The sequence below is a fragment of the Falco cherrug genome, chromosome Z (assembly GCF_023634085.1).
Source record: "Falco cherrug isolate bFalChe1 chromosome Z, bFalChe1.pri, whole genome shotgun sequence".
NCBI classification, from domain to species: domain Eukaryota; kingdom Metazoa; phylum Chordata; class Aves; order Falconiformes; family Falconidae; genus Falco; species Falco cherrug.
Genome location: NC_073720.1, coordinates 53,011,090 through 53,027,724, shown reverse-complemented (window position 1 = coordinate 53,027,724; position 16,635 = coordinate 53,011,090). Strand labels below are relative to the sequence as shown.

At 43.6% G+C, this 16,635-nt stretch overlaps 1 protein-coding gene across 3 annotated transcripts in view; it reads right to left on the bottom strand.

Annotated features, from left to right (window-relative positions):
* Positions 1-16,635, bottom strand: part of ABCA1 (ATP binding cassette subfamily A member 1) — a 97,300-nt gene that overhangs the window by 41,988 nt on the left and 38,677 nt on the right. For all 3 annotated transcript variants that reach the window (XM_055698771.1, XM_055698772.1, XM_014286394.3), the window contains 2 exons: positions 8,501-8,622; positions 4,204-4,395 (listed from right to left, as the gene is read on the bottom strand). In XM_055698771.1, coding sequence (XP_055554746.1) covers positions 4,204-4,395; positions 8,501-8,622 — 314 coding nt within the window. The remainder of the gene's footprint in view (positions 1-4,203; positions 4,396-8,500; positions 8,623-16,635) is intronic.

Here is a 16,635-nt window from a genome sequence, read left to right as displayed (position 1 = left end):
CTTGAAGTAGAGATAAGTATTTGAGATGACTAGCATTGACTGCACAGTCAAGACCAGCCTTGAATACGTCCAACTGTCAGCTCCTGCTAGAAGGGATGGACAACTCCATTTCTTTAACATGCACGAGAACGCAGGTGTTTGAAATGTTGGGAGGTCATAATGGAATTCAGCCACTGTGCATCATATAGCTAGACCACTCTCATGTTTGCTTTGGAATAGTTATTACAGCTTTATACTGATCTTAACAGAACCTTTACACTGAATTTTGCAGAAAAAAAATAATAATAAAATTCACATGCTTTAGCCTTCTACTTTTCTTTCCTGGGAGTGGAAGCCCCAAAGTACAATTGCTTAAAAGCATGATACTATTATGCTTGACTGAAAACACTTTCAAAAGAGCAAAGAAAGCCACAAGTTCAGTTTCAGCCTGTATTTAAATTGAGAGACCTTTTCTAAAGCCATTTTCCAACTGAAATGCATTTAATTGTTCAATGCTTGGCTCATGCTAACCATATGACAAAATACCACCTATATTACGAAGGGAGAAAAAACAATCGGGTTTTTATACACTCACCCACACTCTTTCAACGAGCACTACACGACAGAAGTGACAACATATTTATAGCTTATTATAGACCCACACCACTGGAAGTGAGTGTGCAAAGCCCTTCTTAGGCAGTGTTGCAGAGATGAAATCCCACAGAGACAAATCTGGATTTCCTTTGTCATTTAACCTTCCCCCCAAATACTTTCCAAAACTGGGGAGATTTGCAGAGGAAAAGCTGTCCCATAGACAGATATTTCTATGATATAAGACAGTCTCCACCCATCACAGTACCAGTCCTGTACCAGGAACACCTCTGACTTACTGCTATTGCTCTTGCTAAACAGGGATGCCTGTAACGTTTCCCAAACTGTGCGGTTCTTCCATGGGACAACTGCTGGCCTAGCACAGGGAGAAAGCCAAAAAAGGAGATTTGTGTGCAAGTAATCAGAGGTACTGTTTTGCTGCTGTTCTCAAATGAGCTTCTCCAGTCTCACTGACTACAGCCAGTGTAAGGCAAACCTCAAAAAGCGAAGATATGTCCACAAGCAGATTGTACAAGATGCCCTGTGCTCAGTACTACTTATTGTTGGCCAAAAGGCTTCAGAGAATCAGTGAAAATTAAGGCATGGGTCCCAGAAAAGGGAAACTGATTTTTTTTTTTTTTAAAATGTTTGCTGCTTTCAGTAGAGTGAATGCTCAGTCAAGAAGAAAAGCTGATCCTTTTGCCTTGGTGCCCTTGATCACTCCCATATATTCTGCTGGAGTTTGATCTAAACAGCCCATCTCAAATGGGTTCTTACATAAGAAAGAATAAGGAGACACACCTCAAGCTCCCTACCATGCCTCTATGTGCTGGTGCTCTCACCCTACACAGAAAGCTAAAGCGAAGTCATACAAAGGGTCAGTGGCAGAGCTAGGAAGCTTAGTACAGTTAAGACAAAGAAGGACTCGAAATTAAAATTTTCTGCTATTATTGTACTTTGGGCAATGCTCAAGCTGTTCTGGATGGAACTGATGAGCAGGTAAGACTTTATTTTTCGCCTTTTTTAGAAAAAAAACCTTGTTTAACAGTGCTGTGACATTTAGAGCTCATGCATTTCACCATGCACACACCTTATTTTCCTTTTTAAAACTCTGCTTTGTCTGTAATTTGCTAGTAAATAGTGTTCTGTTATGAATTACCTAGAAAACTTACAGTTTTCCTCAGGCTGCAGATGTGCACACACTTCAGGCTGGCAGAAGCAGGTGTTGACATCAAAGTCTCAGCCCACACACACAAACCCTGGCCACTGGGTTCTCAGTGTAGCACCATCCCTTTCACATTTCAGCACAAGTGTTTGTGTAAGCACACAATCAGGTCAGTCACTTTTAATCTGGATCAATTCCATGATGTAATTTACTTCATCATCTCACAGAGGGGACAACAAACAGGAATGCACAGGGGCAGGAACAAGCAGGTGGATCCTAGCCTGAGTCTCCTGGGTTATGACAGTTCAAGAAACTATAGCCACTCTACTGCCCAGATACTTGAGTGGCAAAACCTCCTGGTTTTGTATTCAAGCCCTTGGTGTTTGCACACAGCTGCAAGTCCTTTTTACCCCAATTATACTGATCTAATCATATTAAGAAGCTGCCCCTCCATAAATCACAGAATGCTGCAACCAACAGAGCCCAGGTCCCATTATATGAGTCAAACCCTGCCTCTCAGTTACTGCTGTACCTGCATTTGATTTGGCCCTTACTTTTACTTGCTGAAATGCCATGCTGTGAAGTATCAAGGGGATTAAGTAAAACAGTTAAAAATAAATCTCTGGACAAATTGTTGGCATTGGTTCACAGGCTCTGTAGTAGACATGGTGCATGCTGTCTTCAGTGTGCATGTCCAAGATTTGACCCACAGTGCCTTTAATGATAAACTATGTCATAAAGCCTGCTTTGTTCTTGAGCAGAAAGTTCCCTCTTTGTTCAAAGATGTTACTGCAGGTCAAAGCACTTCTTAACCTTTAAAGACACTAAGTTTCAAATGTGCTGGTCATGAATGATCATAGAGTTAATTCACCCACTTTGTCTGGCCACATTGAAGCCAGTTGGTTTTTCTTTCACTCACCTGCATTGCAGCAGCTTAACTAGAGGGTAGCCTGTGACATTTTTCTGAGCAAAACTGTGGACCTTACAAAGACAGTGTGCAATACACAGCAGGTTTAGAGCTGCTGGCTTCTGGACTGGAGCTTTTTTTCCTTTGAAGCTGAGATCATGAGCCAACTTCTCAGAAGTCCCCTGAAGTTGCACATAATGTCTTAATCTACTTTTCTTTTGCCAAGTGGCATAGAGTGGCTTGTTACTGCTTTCTCTCACCAACACAGATGTAACAACAAAGATACACTAAGTACCTGCTTCTGTCAGCCAAGTTGTAGATATTTCCATAGATGACAAAAGCAAGACTGAGTCTCCAGAGCGCCCAGAAGACCAATACTAAGTTGTACTGTAGCCGGCTATTTTCATCCCCCTTGGTCCCCGAAATTGTAGCAACTCTGAATGATTTGAAGTAACTGCATATATATACATCTAACTGAACAGAAAAAACTGCCTATAGCCATTCCTTTTCAAACAGCCCATCTTTGTTCTGGGGACAATTTTAGTGCTGTTACCTCATCCCTTAACACTTATGATTATCTTGCTCTTCCAGCAGCAAAGAAAAAATGCAGATGGAGGACACGTGGAGAACAGAAGATGAGCTGTGGAGAAGTAACTAGCCACTATGTACTGCACAGAAGAGTAATATGATTCCAGTACTTGATAATGACCCTCTTTGACTGGGGACAAAGCCAAGCAAGTGGTACATGACTTTTGGTCCTGAAAGGCTCATCAAATCTGGAAACACACAGAGTCAAAGTGTTTATTTCTTCCACAGCAGACAATAGAGTGTTTGTTTTAGTGGGCAACAGAGTGGGTTCTGTGCTCCCTTCTTTTCTCTACTGATATTTCCAGCACTAATTTCCTCAAACTTTTGTATCTTACCAAATATCACAGGCCTATAACAAAGCATCACTGGGCTTGCACAGAAAAAAGAGTTAAGTCTGCTCCAGTCTCCAATCATCCTGTGAATGATGTATTTTCCTGAAGTTCAATGAATTCTTGGTCCAAAACCCATCCAGTTGGTCAATCTTCCAAACGGGGCTTTAAAACTTCACTCTTTGTATGAATTAGACCTGTGCAAAGGTCGTGGCTTGCCACTGGCTAGAAGCTGCTGCAGTCTGTGACCCCATGGCAAGGGCAGAGGGTGATGGTTTTATCACTCAGCACAAGCTGGTCTAACATCTGGGCTCATTCCAGCCAAGACACAACATCTAACTAAAACACAGGGACAACGAAGAGCCTGTTTGTTAGTACACAGCACAAATATTTTCCTCTTGACAAAGTGAACAGTGGACCACACACATTTGTGCTCTGCAGGTACCACACTGCAACAGGAAGGGTAGGAATGACAGGAAGAAGCAGTGCTGTTCATGCTCCAGCGATAAAGACCATCCTTCTGCTTTCTTACTGCCAATGAACCATTCACTCTGGAAATGCAGGGATGAAATCCTAGACTGAAAGCCCTAGAAAATGTCACTGTGTCAACAATAGCCTCTCACAGGTGGGACCAGTGGACTTACCTGAAGGGGCTTCAAAGGATTCAGGTTAGCACGGAAGGCTTGTTCGGCTGCACGGAGTTTTTCTTTTGGCAAGGTGCAAACAAAGGCTTCAGAGTCCATGGCTGCTGTCTGATTTCTGATTGTAAGAAATTCAGACAATGTTGAGCTATTGCAGAGATCCTGCAGCTGCATTCGGTAACCATACACAATGACCTGGAAAAGTGGGGAAGTCAGTCAGTCTCCCTTCATGTAAGACACACAGCACAGAGTTGGTTATCACCTAAATAAAACTAATCCCTACCTGGAAGCGTTACGAATGGTAAGAGGTCATTCTTTCCTACAGATTGCACAGCCCTGACCCATGCACAACTCAATGCCAAGAAAAACATGTTTCCCCACAGAGTACTTGGGGAAGAAGTCCTGGGAGAGGCAGGTCTCTCTCCACTTCTCCACAAGCATGTACAGAAGCAGCAGTGATCCTGTCCTCCACAGCAGCCATTTCCTCCAACCAAGGGTACACACATTGCCTAATCTTGAGTCTTCTGGGAACTGAGCCACAGAAAAAAATAACGCTTGTGACCAGACACAAGTCTGGCAAATGTATGTGAAGGGCAAAAGACCTATGTCCCAAACTCCTTAGATGTATCTGCCAGCTACATTTTCTGTGCTGTTGTGGATCAAGATCACTCCTCCCTTAGCTCCAAAGTATCTCTTCACTAATTGCAGAGAAAAACATTTTGCAGTGTTTTGAGGCAGATAATGTATCAGTGGAAAAAGTTATCTTACTAGCTGCAACAAACAAGAAATAATACTCTAGTCTTCTTTCATGGGCTTATTTTACTTAAGGTGATTGTTTTCTTGTCAGTAATGTTTCCTAATCCCCAAGCAACCTCCTTATTAATGAAAGAAATGCAGAAAATCCCTTCTGAACTATCAGTCCCTTTCAGACCTGATGGCCTAGTTTATTTTATTAAGGTCAGTTACATGATTTAGGTTTGCTGAACAAACAGGTACATGTCAAACAGGTACACACTTCATAAAGGTGATAAATTCAAGGAAAATCCAGAATCCCCTGTTTGAAAGAGTTTGTTTGCCTTGGGGCTAGACAGGAACAAATTTATTGTAAATGCACGGGTAACAACAGCTTTGCACTTAATTTCTTCCTTCTGTTCTTTTGTAATACCCAGCATGCATTGTTCAACTTCCAGCAACAGCTAAAGACAATTGATCCACATCCCAGAAGAGTTAACAGCTCCTGAATCATGCTGAGAAGTCTGAAAATTTTGTCTTTCAAAACCAAAATGGCATCAACAGTCCAGGGGCAAAAGCGCACTACATTCAGAAAACAATCAAGATGGAACTGACAGGAGAGAGAAGAGATTTATAAACGCAATACTTGTGCAAACCTTTAACTTTAGTCTGCATCCATATGCCAAAAATAGGATGTTTCCATGCTGCACGCTCAGCTGAATAAATTGGATAGCTCTCGCATTCAAAAAGGCTGGCCTTTAGAAATAGTCTGGGTGAGTTTTTTGCCAGCAGAGATACTGTCACCACTGCAGCCATGCTGAAAAAGGCATATTCCTGTGGCACTGCAATAATGCTCAGGAGACCTGGGCTGAGTCTAAAGCAGCTTCCCTGGGTGGGCATACAGAAAACCAGTGTCTCTCAGTACCTTGGTGCTCATTCCAAACATTGAACAATCTTTCCATCTTCTCCTATGTCTGTCCATCTTTTTCACCCAGATTTTAAGCTCTTTTGGAGAAAAGATGCTCTTTCCAAACAGTGAGGTCCACAGCATGTCATCCTAGAACAAAGGCTTTGCCTACCCCTGCACACTGAAACACCCAGTCACACCCAGCCGGTTCTCTGCAACCACTTCAAGTTGTCTGAAGCCACGGTGTCTTCAACAGGCAAATACATTCTAAATGACAGGTTAAGTCCCCTGAGGACTCTCAAAATACCAGGCTCATGTCTGAAAGCAGCCGCAGGTGATTGTTCTGTCCTCAGGTCACATTGTTCTCTCCAGGACTGTTCCTGCTGCACGAAACAGGGATATTTCTTCCAGGCAGCATATACCCCAGCCATTACCATTTACTCCTTGCTGCCATTCAACATGTCACACTGCAGACCTGGCCCAGGACCTCACCGTGGCTCTGTAGCTTTTCACAGGGTAAAGACCTGCTCCTGCCATCCAAGCCATATTAGAGCTGTACAGCCACACCTGGACAATGGCAGCACATCAGACTCTATTAGATAGCTGCCTGCCCACTGCTGATCCAGGCTTTCCCCAAACCCCACACCCTTCTGAGCACACCTGCCACCATCGGGCAAACACAAAGTTGAGCCACTCTGCCTCAGCAAGCAACATACCCATCAAGACAAGGCTCTGGCCATTTTCATGTATTTGCACTGAATGCAGTATGCTGGATACATGACTCTGCTTGGCATGTTAGAGTACTGCCACTGCAGTAACACCAGTGACCAACCGTCACACCTCCTTGGTGATTACAGTTCCTTATTTGCTTGCAAATCCTAACTTCTGGGCTTGTTGAACAATCACAGGACACTAACAGACTGCAGGAGAAGGCTGTATTTGATGCGAGTGCTTTACATACTCTGAATAGGCCCTTCTATATGACCTTATGAATGAAGCTATGACCCACTCATACAGTCAGAGACCAAACAACTCTTGCCTATTAATTCTGTAGTCACTATGCAGCTCAGTAGTGAGGTCACATCTCCACCCCAGATCTCCAGCAAAATCAAAGGGGTTCATTTTGTGAGTCAAATAGTCATCCTGCAGGAAGACAGAGCTCTCAGTTATCTGTATTAGAAAATGCTCAAAGAAAGGTTTGGTCTGCCTCCTCTGCAGCTTACTGCCCTGTTGCTCACATTAGCTCTTCCTGCAATCCCAGAGCACAAAATGCTGTTAAGACTAAACAACATCACTCCCAGTGTCCTTGGCAGAATCAGGACAAAAATTCCACAAACAAGAACAAAGCTTCAAGCACTCAAGGAAGAACTAGCTAACCGATTACCCCTTCGCCACTCTTCAGATACAGTATGTAGACAAAACCTAAGCTTTTCTTCTCCTTCCACTGGCTTTGCCATATACAACCAACATAATAGGGCAGTCACATGACAGAAGGTCAAAGTTAGCTTTTTTTGTCTCTTTAACAATCATTCTGCCTTACCAACAGCTAAGGGAGAATGACTATGTTGAAGCCTTCTGGTTACCCTTCCAGAACCATCCATAGCACAATTCTGTTTTAATCTAGCTTGAGTTTCAGCAAATCAGTTTCAAGTAAAACAAAAATTATAGCCTAAAATGGGCAGGAAATTTTTCCACTTTTTTTTTAGTAGAACACATCCTTAACTTTTAGAATTAATTATCAAACTGCACTAAACCAGATGGCTTGAGAGAATCCACTGAAAAATGAGACAATGCATGCGAAGGGGGACAGCATCTGTAATTACATGAAAACAACGTCTGGAAGGACTACTAATCAACTCCACTTCAAAGAAAAGATCTGATCTGGAGCTGGGAAGCAGAATGGATTTCCTCCTCCTTTTGCACATAACCTTTTGCACTGCCCTAAGAGAACAACAGGTCTTCCTTTGAAGTCGGAAACAACCAGTTCTGACTTCTGCATTAGAAAGGATGCTGGCGGACCAATTCATCCAGCCTAGCAAAAAACATGTTCTGAGCTTGGCAATGGCAGACTGCCATCCCAAGCCAGGGGCTCCAGTCCATTGTCACCACTGCCTATGTTTATGAAAGCAATGACCGTAGCACTCAGGAATTTCATCTGAGATCAGAACTCTCTTGTACTACATAACATACAAGTATACTGTCTTGAAGACACAAATCAAAAAGCATGCCTCCTTCTGCTGCACAGGAATCAAAGACACAGCAACACACAGAAGCCATGCTCCAGTCCATGCCGAGTGACCAACCAACCACCCCATTTTCATTTCTAATAAAAAAAAAACCAAAAAAAACCCAAACAGCACTAGCAACCTCATTAATGTTTTACTTGGGTAAAAAGAATAGGAAAGAAAAAATTAAATTTAGCCTGAAGGGCATTAGGCTATTTTCTTGTGCAGATCAAACATTTGTACATGGGTCCTTTTACAGTTTCCAACCAAATAAGACAGTAAATTGAGGGCAAGAGGGAAGAGAGAAGCAAGGATTACATGTTCCTCTGTGTTTGTACAACACCTAGCACAGAGGTGTCCTGCACGGTGGACCTTGGCACTAGGGTTAAACAAGCAGTAGACAAGCATTACATTAGTGGCTGAAAGTGCTCTTTACCTGCTGGAGGTTGACCTCTGCATCCAGTAGCTCCTCTACTGCAGATGATGGCATGGACACATTCTGATGAAGGAAGTCTGAGAACGTCTCATTGTCAACCAGGAAATCCCGAAGTTTCAAGTCTGGAAAGTGACAAAACAAGCAACATTCTGGTCAGGGCAAAGCCAAAAGGAAACTCATGTGAGAGCTCTGAACAGGAAAAGCAAAGCTGACAAATAGGGGAGCGGGAATTACACAAACCATAGCACAAAGGGAAAAGAGAAGCTGCTGGCAAAGTACTCTGAAACTTGGCAGCTTTCAGAGACGTCAATCCACGATGTCGATCTCAAAAAAAATAAAGAACCTTTAGAAACAACTCCCTTTACTATCATTACTTCAGCTCAATTTGCACATACATACACAGAAGCAAGATACACCAAGCTGCTCCCCTGGGGTGAAACCTACTCCAGCATTAGCCTTGCACAAAGATTCAGCTTCATTTAATCCCTGTGTTATCAAACACGAGACTGAGCTGGTGCATGGATCACCGAGATGTTTACTAGCCTGTATTTAATTATGTTAATGGTAGATGTATTTTGCCATAAATTTCAAAGCCTGACACATGCAGACAGACAAATACGATATAGAATCACACACAGATTTAGGAAGCAGTTTTAACCACTCAGCAAGATTTCTGCAAATGCTTTTTAATTGCATTTTCTTTTGCAAAAGCTCTACCTTCTGAAGCCATTGGTGTTTCAGCTCTTGGCTTTAAAACCAATTTGTACCTCTGTCACATCAGAGGGGTACCATCTGGAAAATATAATTCTATAACACTACTGAAGTTCACGAGCCTGAAGCTTAAGCAACTGATCCTCACACCGTTTTGAGTTGTTTTGTGGTGTCTGCGTGTTTTGTTGGTTGGGGTTTTTTTTCAGAGCGAGCACAATTCTGTCTTTACTATGCTTAAATAACAGTAATAAGGAAAGCAGCTGTGCCAGGAGGAGCTGAGAGAGAAAGTCTCATGGGATTTACCAGGGTGAAGATTTCCAGACTAAGCCAAGTCAACCAGCAAGGTGGCACACTGCTTTTTCTACTTTAGGAAACCTAGAGAGGATGCCACAGCCCACTACTAACAATGGAAAACAACAAGCTCCAAGGGGGGAAGTAAAGCAAGGGAGCCCCAGGAGTTTGTACCTTCCCCCTCCTATACGGAACAGCTGTAACCCTCCTCCCCATTCATGTTTTTTTTGCTTAGCTCGGCAGGCGATACTCTCAAAGCCCAACGCTCAGAAAAAAGTGTACTGGGCAGCCAGGGTGCCACCGGTGGTAACGGGGAGGCTGGTGGCCCGGGTGCCACTTCTGCTTCCCAGGGCCAAGGCTGGCAGAGCAGCTGGCGAGGGGAGGAAGCCACACGCTCTGCTCTTGCGGCACAAAGCACGCAGGGTTACTGACGGTCATTGCTCCCTCATCTACATATCCAGTTACAAATTCCCTGTTGCCTTTTTGTTCCACTTGAAAAAGTATATTACCCCCTCTCTACTGAGGCGACGCGGAGGTTACTCTGGGACAAAAGATTCTCCCTTGCCCTACTCTCTCCCCCTGAGCAGGACCACTCAGCGATATACTGGTTTTGATCACACTGTGCAAGTGTCTCACTGAACCCCAAAAACCAACCACTATCCCCTCTCTTAGCCTGGGGAGAAACTGGGAAAAAGAGCCAGCTCCTGCAATAACATAAAAATGTCCTTTTCTTTCGAGCAGAGGCTAAAGCACCCTGTTTCACCACAACTGGAAGAAAAATTCCCCCCACCCTGACTCCTTGGTTACTTCCTAAATGTGCTGAACTCCCTGAACACTTTTGCAGCTTGTTTATTTTTTGGTGAGATCATCAACAGTTCAGAAACTCAGATGGACAAAAGGGGTAGCTGGCTGAAGGCACACTGGCAAGCAGGGATCAGATGTTTGCAATCTTTTTCATTTAATCTGTCTCCATTTAAAATATTTTTAAGCTCCTCTTAAAGGGCCACACACCTTTTAAAAAAATGTAATAAAGCAATAACTCTCCTACTTTGCTGTTTCCTCACTGTTGTTTTGCTCTTGGGTTTGCCTAGGCTTTTTTGTTTGTGGGTTTCTTGCCATAGAGAAGCAGGCTTTTCTTGGTTGGGGACATACTCTACAGATAATTGCAGGAAAGCAACCTGAACTACATTGGGATTACTTCTGGCCTGTTCATAATCATGATGGGGAGTAACAAAGAGCCTGACATCCTCCACAGCTGTAATTAACCAACCCAGCATTAACAGGGCATTTCTCTGCTGCCTTTTTGTCATGCCAAGCATTTTCAGACTTGCTTAGCATTAGAACTTGCTGAAAATTGAAGCTGCCTTCCAAGGCAACTTCTACAAACATCTGAAGGAGTTTTCATCATCATTTGGAAGAAAACATGAAAGGAACAGAACATACAGTTACCAAAACTTCTTGTGGGACAATGCTTGGCTTCCAGCCAGCTCATCACAAACTCGTGCTCACTGGTCACAGCCCCTCGTCTGCCCAAGATCGTGCATGGAAGCTCTGCAAGACCAAGGGACTTAATCCAAACACCACAATCCTGCTGCAGTGCCCTAAGCAAATAGCCAGCCTTCCTTACCATGCATTTTCTCCCCCACCTCATCTGGTCCTACTTCCAGCACTTGTGGCTTAGCGTCTTACGCAATCCTCCTCAATCATGGAGGCATGCATAATGGCTTGCACATTAAACCACAGAAAAAATCCGAACACTGCAATCAAGTCTAAATTCCTGCCCTGGATACTTCAAAAATACAAGAGTTAATAGAGGTTTCCTCTTGAAAACAGCCATTCTCCTCCAAAACTGCTTGCCCACTAGGGCCTAAGGAAATACAACAGCATTAGTTAAAAGAACTCTAAAAATAGAAAACAAAAGGAACAGGCAAGTTTTTTTGAAGGCTAATGTACCAAGCTTACCTAATAATGCGAACATTGGGAGTGGAAGAACACATTTTACAACGAGAGGCCTAACTACTACAGTATTGTCCTGCCATAAAAGCTCAGACACATTATCAACTTACTCAAAAAATGTGAGGCAAAATATGTCAACTCAAACGTGATTTAACTCACACATCTCTCAAACTTGAGACTGACCAAGAGCATCGGTATGGTCAGCTATTGACATGCGCAGCTCTGGCTAGCACAGAGCAGCTGTGGCATCCCAACAGCACATCGGATAGAAGTCGCTCCACACACTTTTTCTGACCTGGACTTGCAGCCTCTCCTTCCCTCTCCTCTTTATCTTCAACAGAAAGCCATGGGGGCCACAGTCCTGCAGGCTTCCCCTCACCACAGGGTATGCCCTCCTGGTTAATGAGAGAAGCCGCAGGCACAAATGTGAAGATGAACTTGAGGTAAGACTGAGCAACCACACTCAAAGACTGTCAAATCTGATGTGAACCATCTTGCCGATTCAGTGGCGAGATGAATGTCTGCAGGAGAAATACTGAGGTAGCTTGTCCTCATGGTATACAGTTTCAGTTCCTGAACCCAAGGGAGCAAGAACAGAACAGCAGAGAACATAAACAGAGGCTTTCCTTATAAACCATGCAAATAAACCCCAATACCAGCAGGCCTAGTGGGGCTGAAATGCTTTTTTCTACCTAGCTCCAGCTCAGGCACTACTGCAAAGCAGGAGACAGTCCCCATTCATGTGAAGTACAGTGCAAGGAGAAAGGTCCTCTCTGAAGTCACATAAGGGAGTCTCCAGCAAAACTGAAAGCTCCCAGAGCTGGAAGTCTTGTGCCTTAACCACAAAACCACTCTTCTCTGAAGTCACAGGTCAGGATTTGATAATTGCATGTGGCAGCATTTCAAAGATACTGACTTCATGAAAGGCACAACCGTCCTTCGTATCCACATGGTTAAAACCGACCATGGGGGCTGAATTCTGTGCATGGAAACCAGAAACTCTCGATTTTCAGATTGCAGAGCATCTCCTACAGGACTAGCACACCATTATAAATCTTTGAGATGTAAATTTTCCTGACAGCTCAGCCTTTTCCAGCACCTTCACGCCTCAGCACAGAGCTAGGCTGATCATTCCTTGTTTGAGAATCAAATCATTGTGACAACAGAAAAAACCTCCAATGCACAACTACAAGGAGCTCAAGACATCCGCATGAATTAGCATTGCTACATTATTGCTTAAATCAAATAGCAAAACAAAAAAGTTCATTATAAAAAACAGCAAGCCAGTGCTATGTGGGCTTTTTCTGTTCCATGCAGATTAGAACTGAAGCATTGATTGTGCAGTGAAGAGTGTCCGTGGTCCATACATTCTCCACAGCCAGAGGTTTTCAGCATCCTCATTCTAGAAACACACCCCCAGTTACTTTCACAAGCTCAAGAGGTGCCTCAGTGCAGGAAAGAAAGAAAAACCACAGCCAGGAAACAGTTTTAATTTGATCTTACTACAAGTATGACCATGACAGGTCCCGCTGTACACTGTGATCATTTCCAACAATAGTGGGAAGATCCCCAGACACGTGGGACAAAGAAGCCTGTGGGGACAGGTTACAGAGCGAGACTACTCTCCTCAAACTTCTCCCCTGTTCTTTCTTGCTTCACTTAGAAGCACAGAGGGCTCATACCTTCCTCCAGAAACTTCATGGTGCAGTGCCCCATGTAAACAATAGGGTAGAAAACCAAAACCCCATGGAAATTGTGGCTACAGTTTTCATATCCTGAATGCTACCTTCTAAAAATAAAAGACATACAAGTGGTATTCTAACATTATCTCAATCCACTGTAGAGTATACAGCTCACCAGGTCTGACTTCAATTTGTGTGGGTTCTGCCCGAAGGGTTTGTGCCCATTATCTACAATAAACCAGATTTTCAGCCAGTTTAAAACTAGCAAGCTCATTGAAAACAAGTAAACAGTCTGATCTACTGTTTACTTCCTGGCTTCACAGCTGCTGTAAATACCCACAAAGAACTGGGTGAAAGACGGAGAAAAAGGCGACTCATGCCATAAGTTAATTCAGAAGCTGAGAGGAAAGCAAGGCAGTGTGTCCCATCGACAAACATGACTATCTTCAGGGGATTTTACTCCCTGATAGAACATACCAGGCAGAAAACAATTATGTTATTTTCTGGATATCCATTGTGGTTGGAGGATTTACTAGCCTTTGGCTAAGCCTGTATTCCTCACAACCAAGTACCAAGGTAACAGAGAAGCTAGTGTTAGATTATGACCCTTTATTTCTCACCACACAGATCATTCATAGGGCAACCCAATGATTTCCATAACAGCAGTATTAAGGCATCACAGCAAGATGAAATGGTGACACAGGATGGAGTATGAGAAGTTTCAGCTTCATTCTTTACAGTCAGCAGGTTTCCACAAGTGCCCAAATGAGACCAGTCTGTACAAGCGGGTTCCCAGCACAGCACAGGCAGAGGCACCTGTCTCCACCAGTTAACAGAAGGAGCAAAGCTGAGGAAGAATGACAAGTGAGCTACTAAGGCATTTTCTTCTCCCTGCACAGAGTTTGGATTCACAGCTCCCGGTTCCCTACTCACATAAAATCTACAGCAAGGGAGGTGGGTGTGCAGCACCTCCATAGTGCTCTCACATGAGGGCTGTATCTCAGGCGCCCACGCCAGCCTGATTGCACAGCCAGCTGTCAAGCCTGTGCAATACGGCTCCACAGCACCCGGGCGAGATCAGAGGACAAGATCATGAGGCTCCCAGGTTACACAGGCCTGCTTCATCCACAGCATCCACTGGTCATACACCCAGCAACAGGTGTTTTTGCAAGCACATGAAGGGACCGGAGCTGAGACCAGGAGCTGAAGCTCCAGCAGCTGAAAGCATTTACTGGTAGCACATGTGATTACTACAAGGACTCTGGCTACAAACCTGCCTTAGCTTTCAGCAAACCCTCACACAGTGAGGCAGCAGGCAGACAAAGTGCTGCCACAAAAATCCATACACTGGAATTTTGTATTACTTTTTCAATGAAGTATTCCTCAGGAGTACATGACTGGTGCATTTGAACACTTCAACTGATTTTGTGCTCATTACTCAACACTGATTTATAAACAGAAGGTGCCCAAAGCTGCTTTCCATAGAAATAGAAATAGGCTTTCAAACAAGTTCAACAGTGGAAACAAAGACAGAATGTCTTATGAATTGACAATCACCCAGAGGAAACAGCAATCTAATGGTGAAGCCTGTTACAGCATTGTACCCTACTGAGCCAATGACCCTTGTCTACAATGTGAAAAGCAAACATTTCAGATGGGCCAGTGCTGGGCAAGGAAACAAATTTAATCTGCCCTCATTATATTCCTAACTTTGGACAAAGTTTCCAGAAAGCAGGATAAAACAACATTTTTAAAGGTTGGTTGTTTTTGTTTTTTTTTTTTTTTTTAAAAAGCAATTCCTGTGTTTTCATTTTCCTTTTCTTATAAGGTACTCTTTCCCCCTGTGTGGTGGGAATAGCTCTCAGAGCTGCCTGTATCCTTATTGATACTGGCAAGAGCTAAAACTGTCCTCTGAACAAGTTGGACAGCTGTACCCTGATATGCTGACAAGAAATCAAGCTGCTCATCAGCAGGCCTGTTGTGCAGGATCGGCTAGTGTGAAAATACAAGCCTAATTTGCTCACAGTCAAAGTGCTGTTCCTTCTGCGGCCATGGCTTGACGTGTTTTTACAGTAGGCTACAGCTCTGCTCTGTGTCCATCAGGCTGCAATGGTGCTGCCTCTGCAGACCTTAACTAATACACAAGTGAGCACCTGCTTAACCAGAGCCCACCATTTCCATATATTTGCTATGCCAAATGGTGATGTGAGAAAAGAGAGGGCAGCCTGCCACCCACTTCCAGCAGCTAGGTTCTCTCCTGGAAGAAAGGGGAATGTTATGCATTCCCTCTCATTTTGGGACTGCAGGCACTGGGACGACCATCTATTCCTCTACAAGTCACCACTTTTGCTTAGAAGAGTTTTAAAAAAATAGCAGCCAGCACAACCACTCTAGCAGAAAGCATAGCTGACACCGTGTACTGGTGTATGCACAAGAGACCAGTCCTCAGTTAGCTTTCAGTGGAGGCACGCTGGCTTCAAGGATGCAGAGCACATTTAAGCCAGCTGGGATCCCACCTTCAACCTGCACGGAAAGTCAGCTGCAAACATGAGGCTCATACCTCTCTTTGGGTAGAACTTTAAGTCCTAAATACTTGCATGCCCCCTGGCCCAACACACATGACAACAGAAAGACGCCACATCAAAAAGCAAAGACAGAAAGCACAGAAGCAATAGTCACAGGGTGGGCTGGTCACCAGCACCCCTGCCAGGAAGCACAGCCTGCTGAGCTTCTGCCTGTGAAGGGATACACCCAACACCTCCCCAGGCCCTGTGTCACACCACAGAAGAGATAGTTTTGTGTCTTCCCCTGCTGCAAGACAAATTCTGTTATCAGCACAGACAACTGTGAAATGCAGCTTGCCAATAAAAAAAAGAGAAAAAAAAATATTATTCAGGTTTCTAACACTGCAAAAAAACGAAGCAGGCTAAGTATCTTTACTGCATTGGTTTAAAAAGCAAATCCCAAGCAGAGCTCCCAATCGCACAGCCGTGATAACTGCTTGAAAATTCTCCTGCTAATTTTCACAAAACAAAGACAGACTGCACATTCTTCAGCCTTTGAATGGGCTTGTCAGCCACAGAGATGGCAGAACTCAGATGTAACCAGATACAAGACTCGATTATTGCAACAAGTTTACACAAGTGGTACAAAGAACACATTTAGGACTGGTACAGGCTATGGAGACTGTGTCTAAAGGTCAAATCCACCTTAGACAAGTGCTTCTAATGAGAATGCTTTGCTGTTAAGAGTGGATTTTGGCTGCGCTAGGAACATTACGACCTAGATAATACACAATTTTAGATGTTTCAAAACATCAACCCAGACATAGTAAAATACATTTAAAAAAAAAATAAAAATCAATAGACAGGCTGGAAAACAAACACCATGATCACATCCAGCCACTTACCACTATTTAATGACAAACACTGGTGTGAGCATACAAGGAATAACATTATAGTATTAAAACTTATGGAGCTAAGCAGAAGTTGAAAG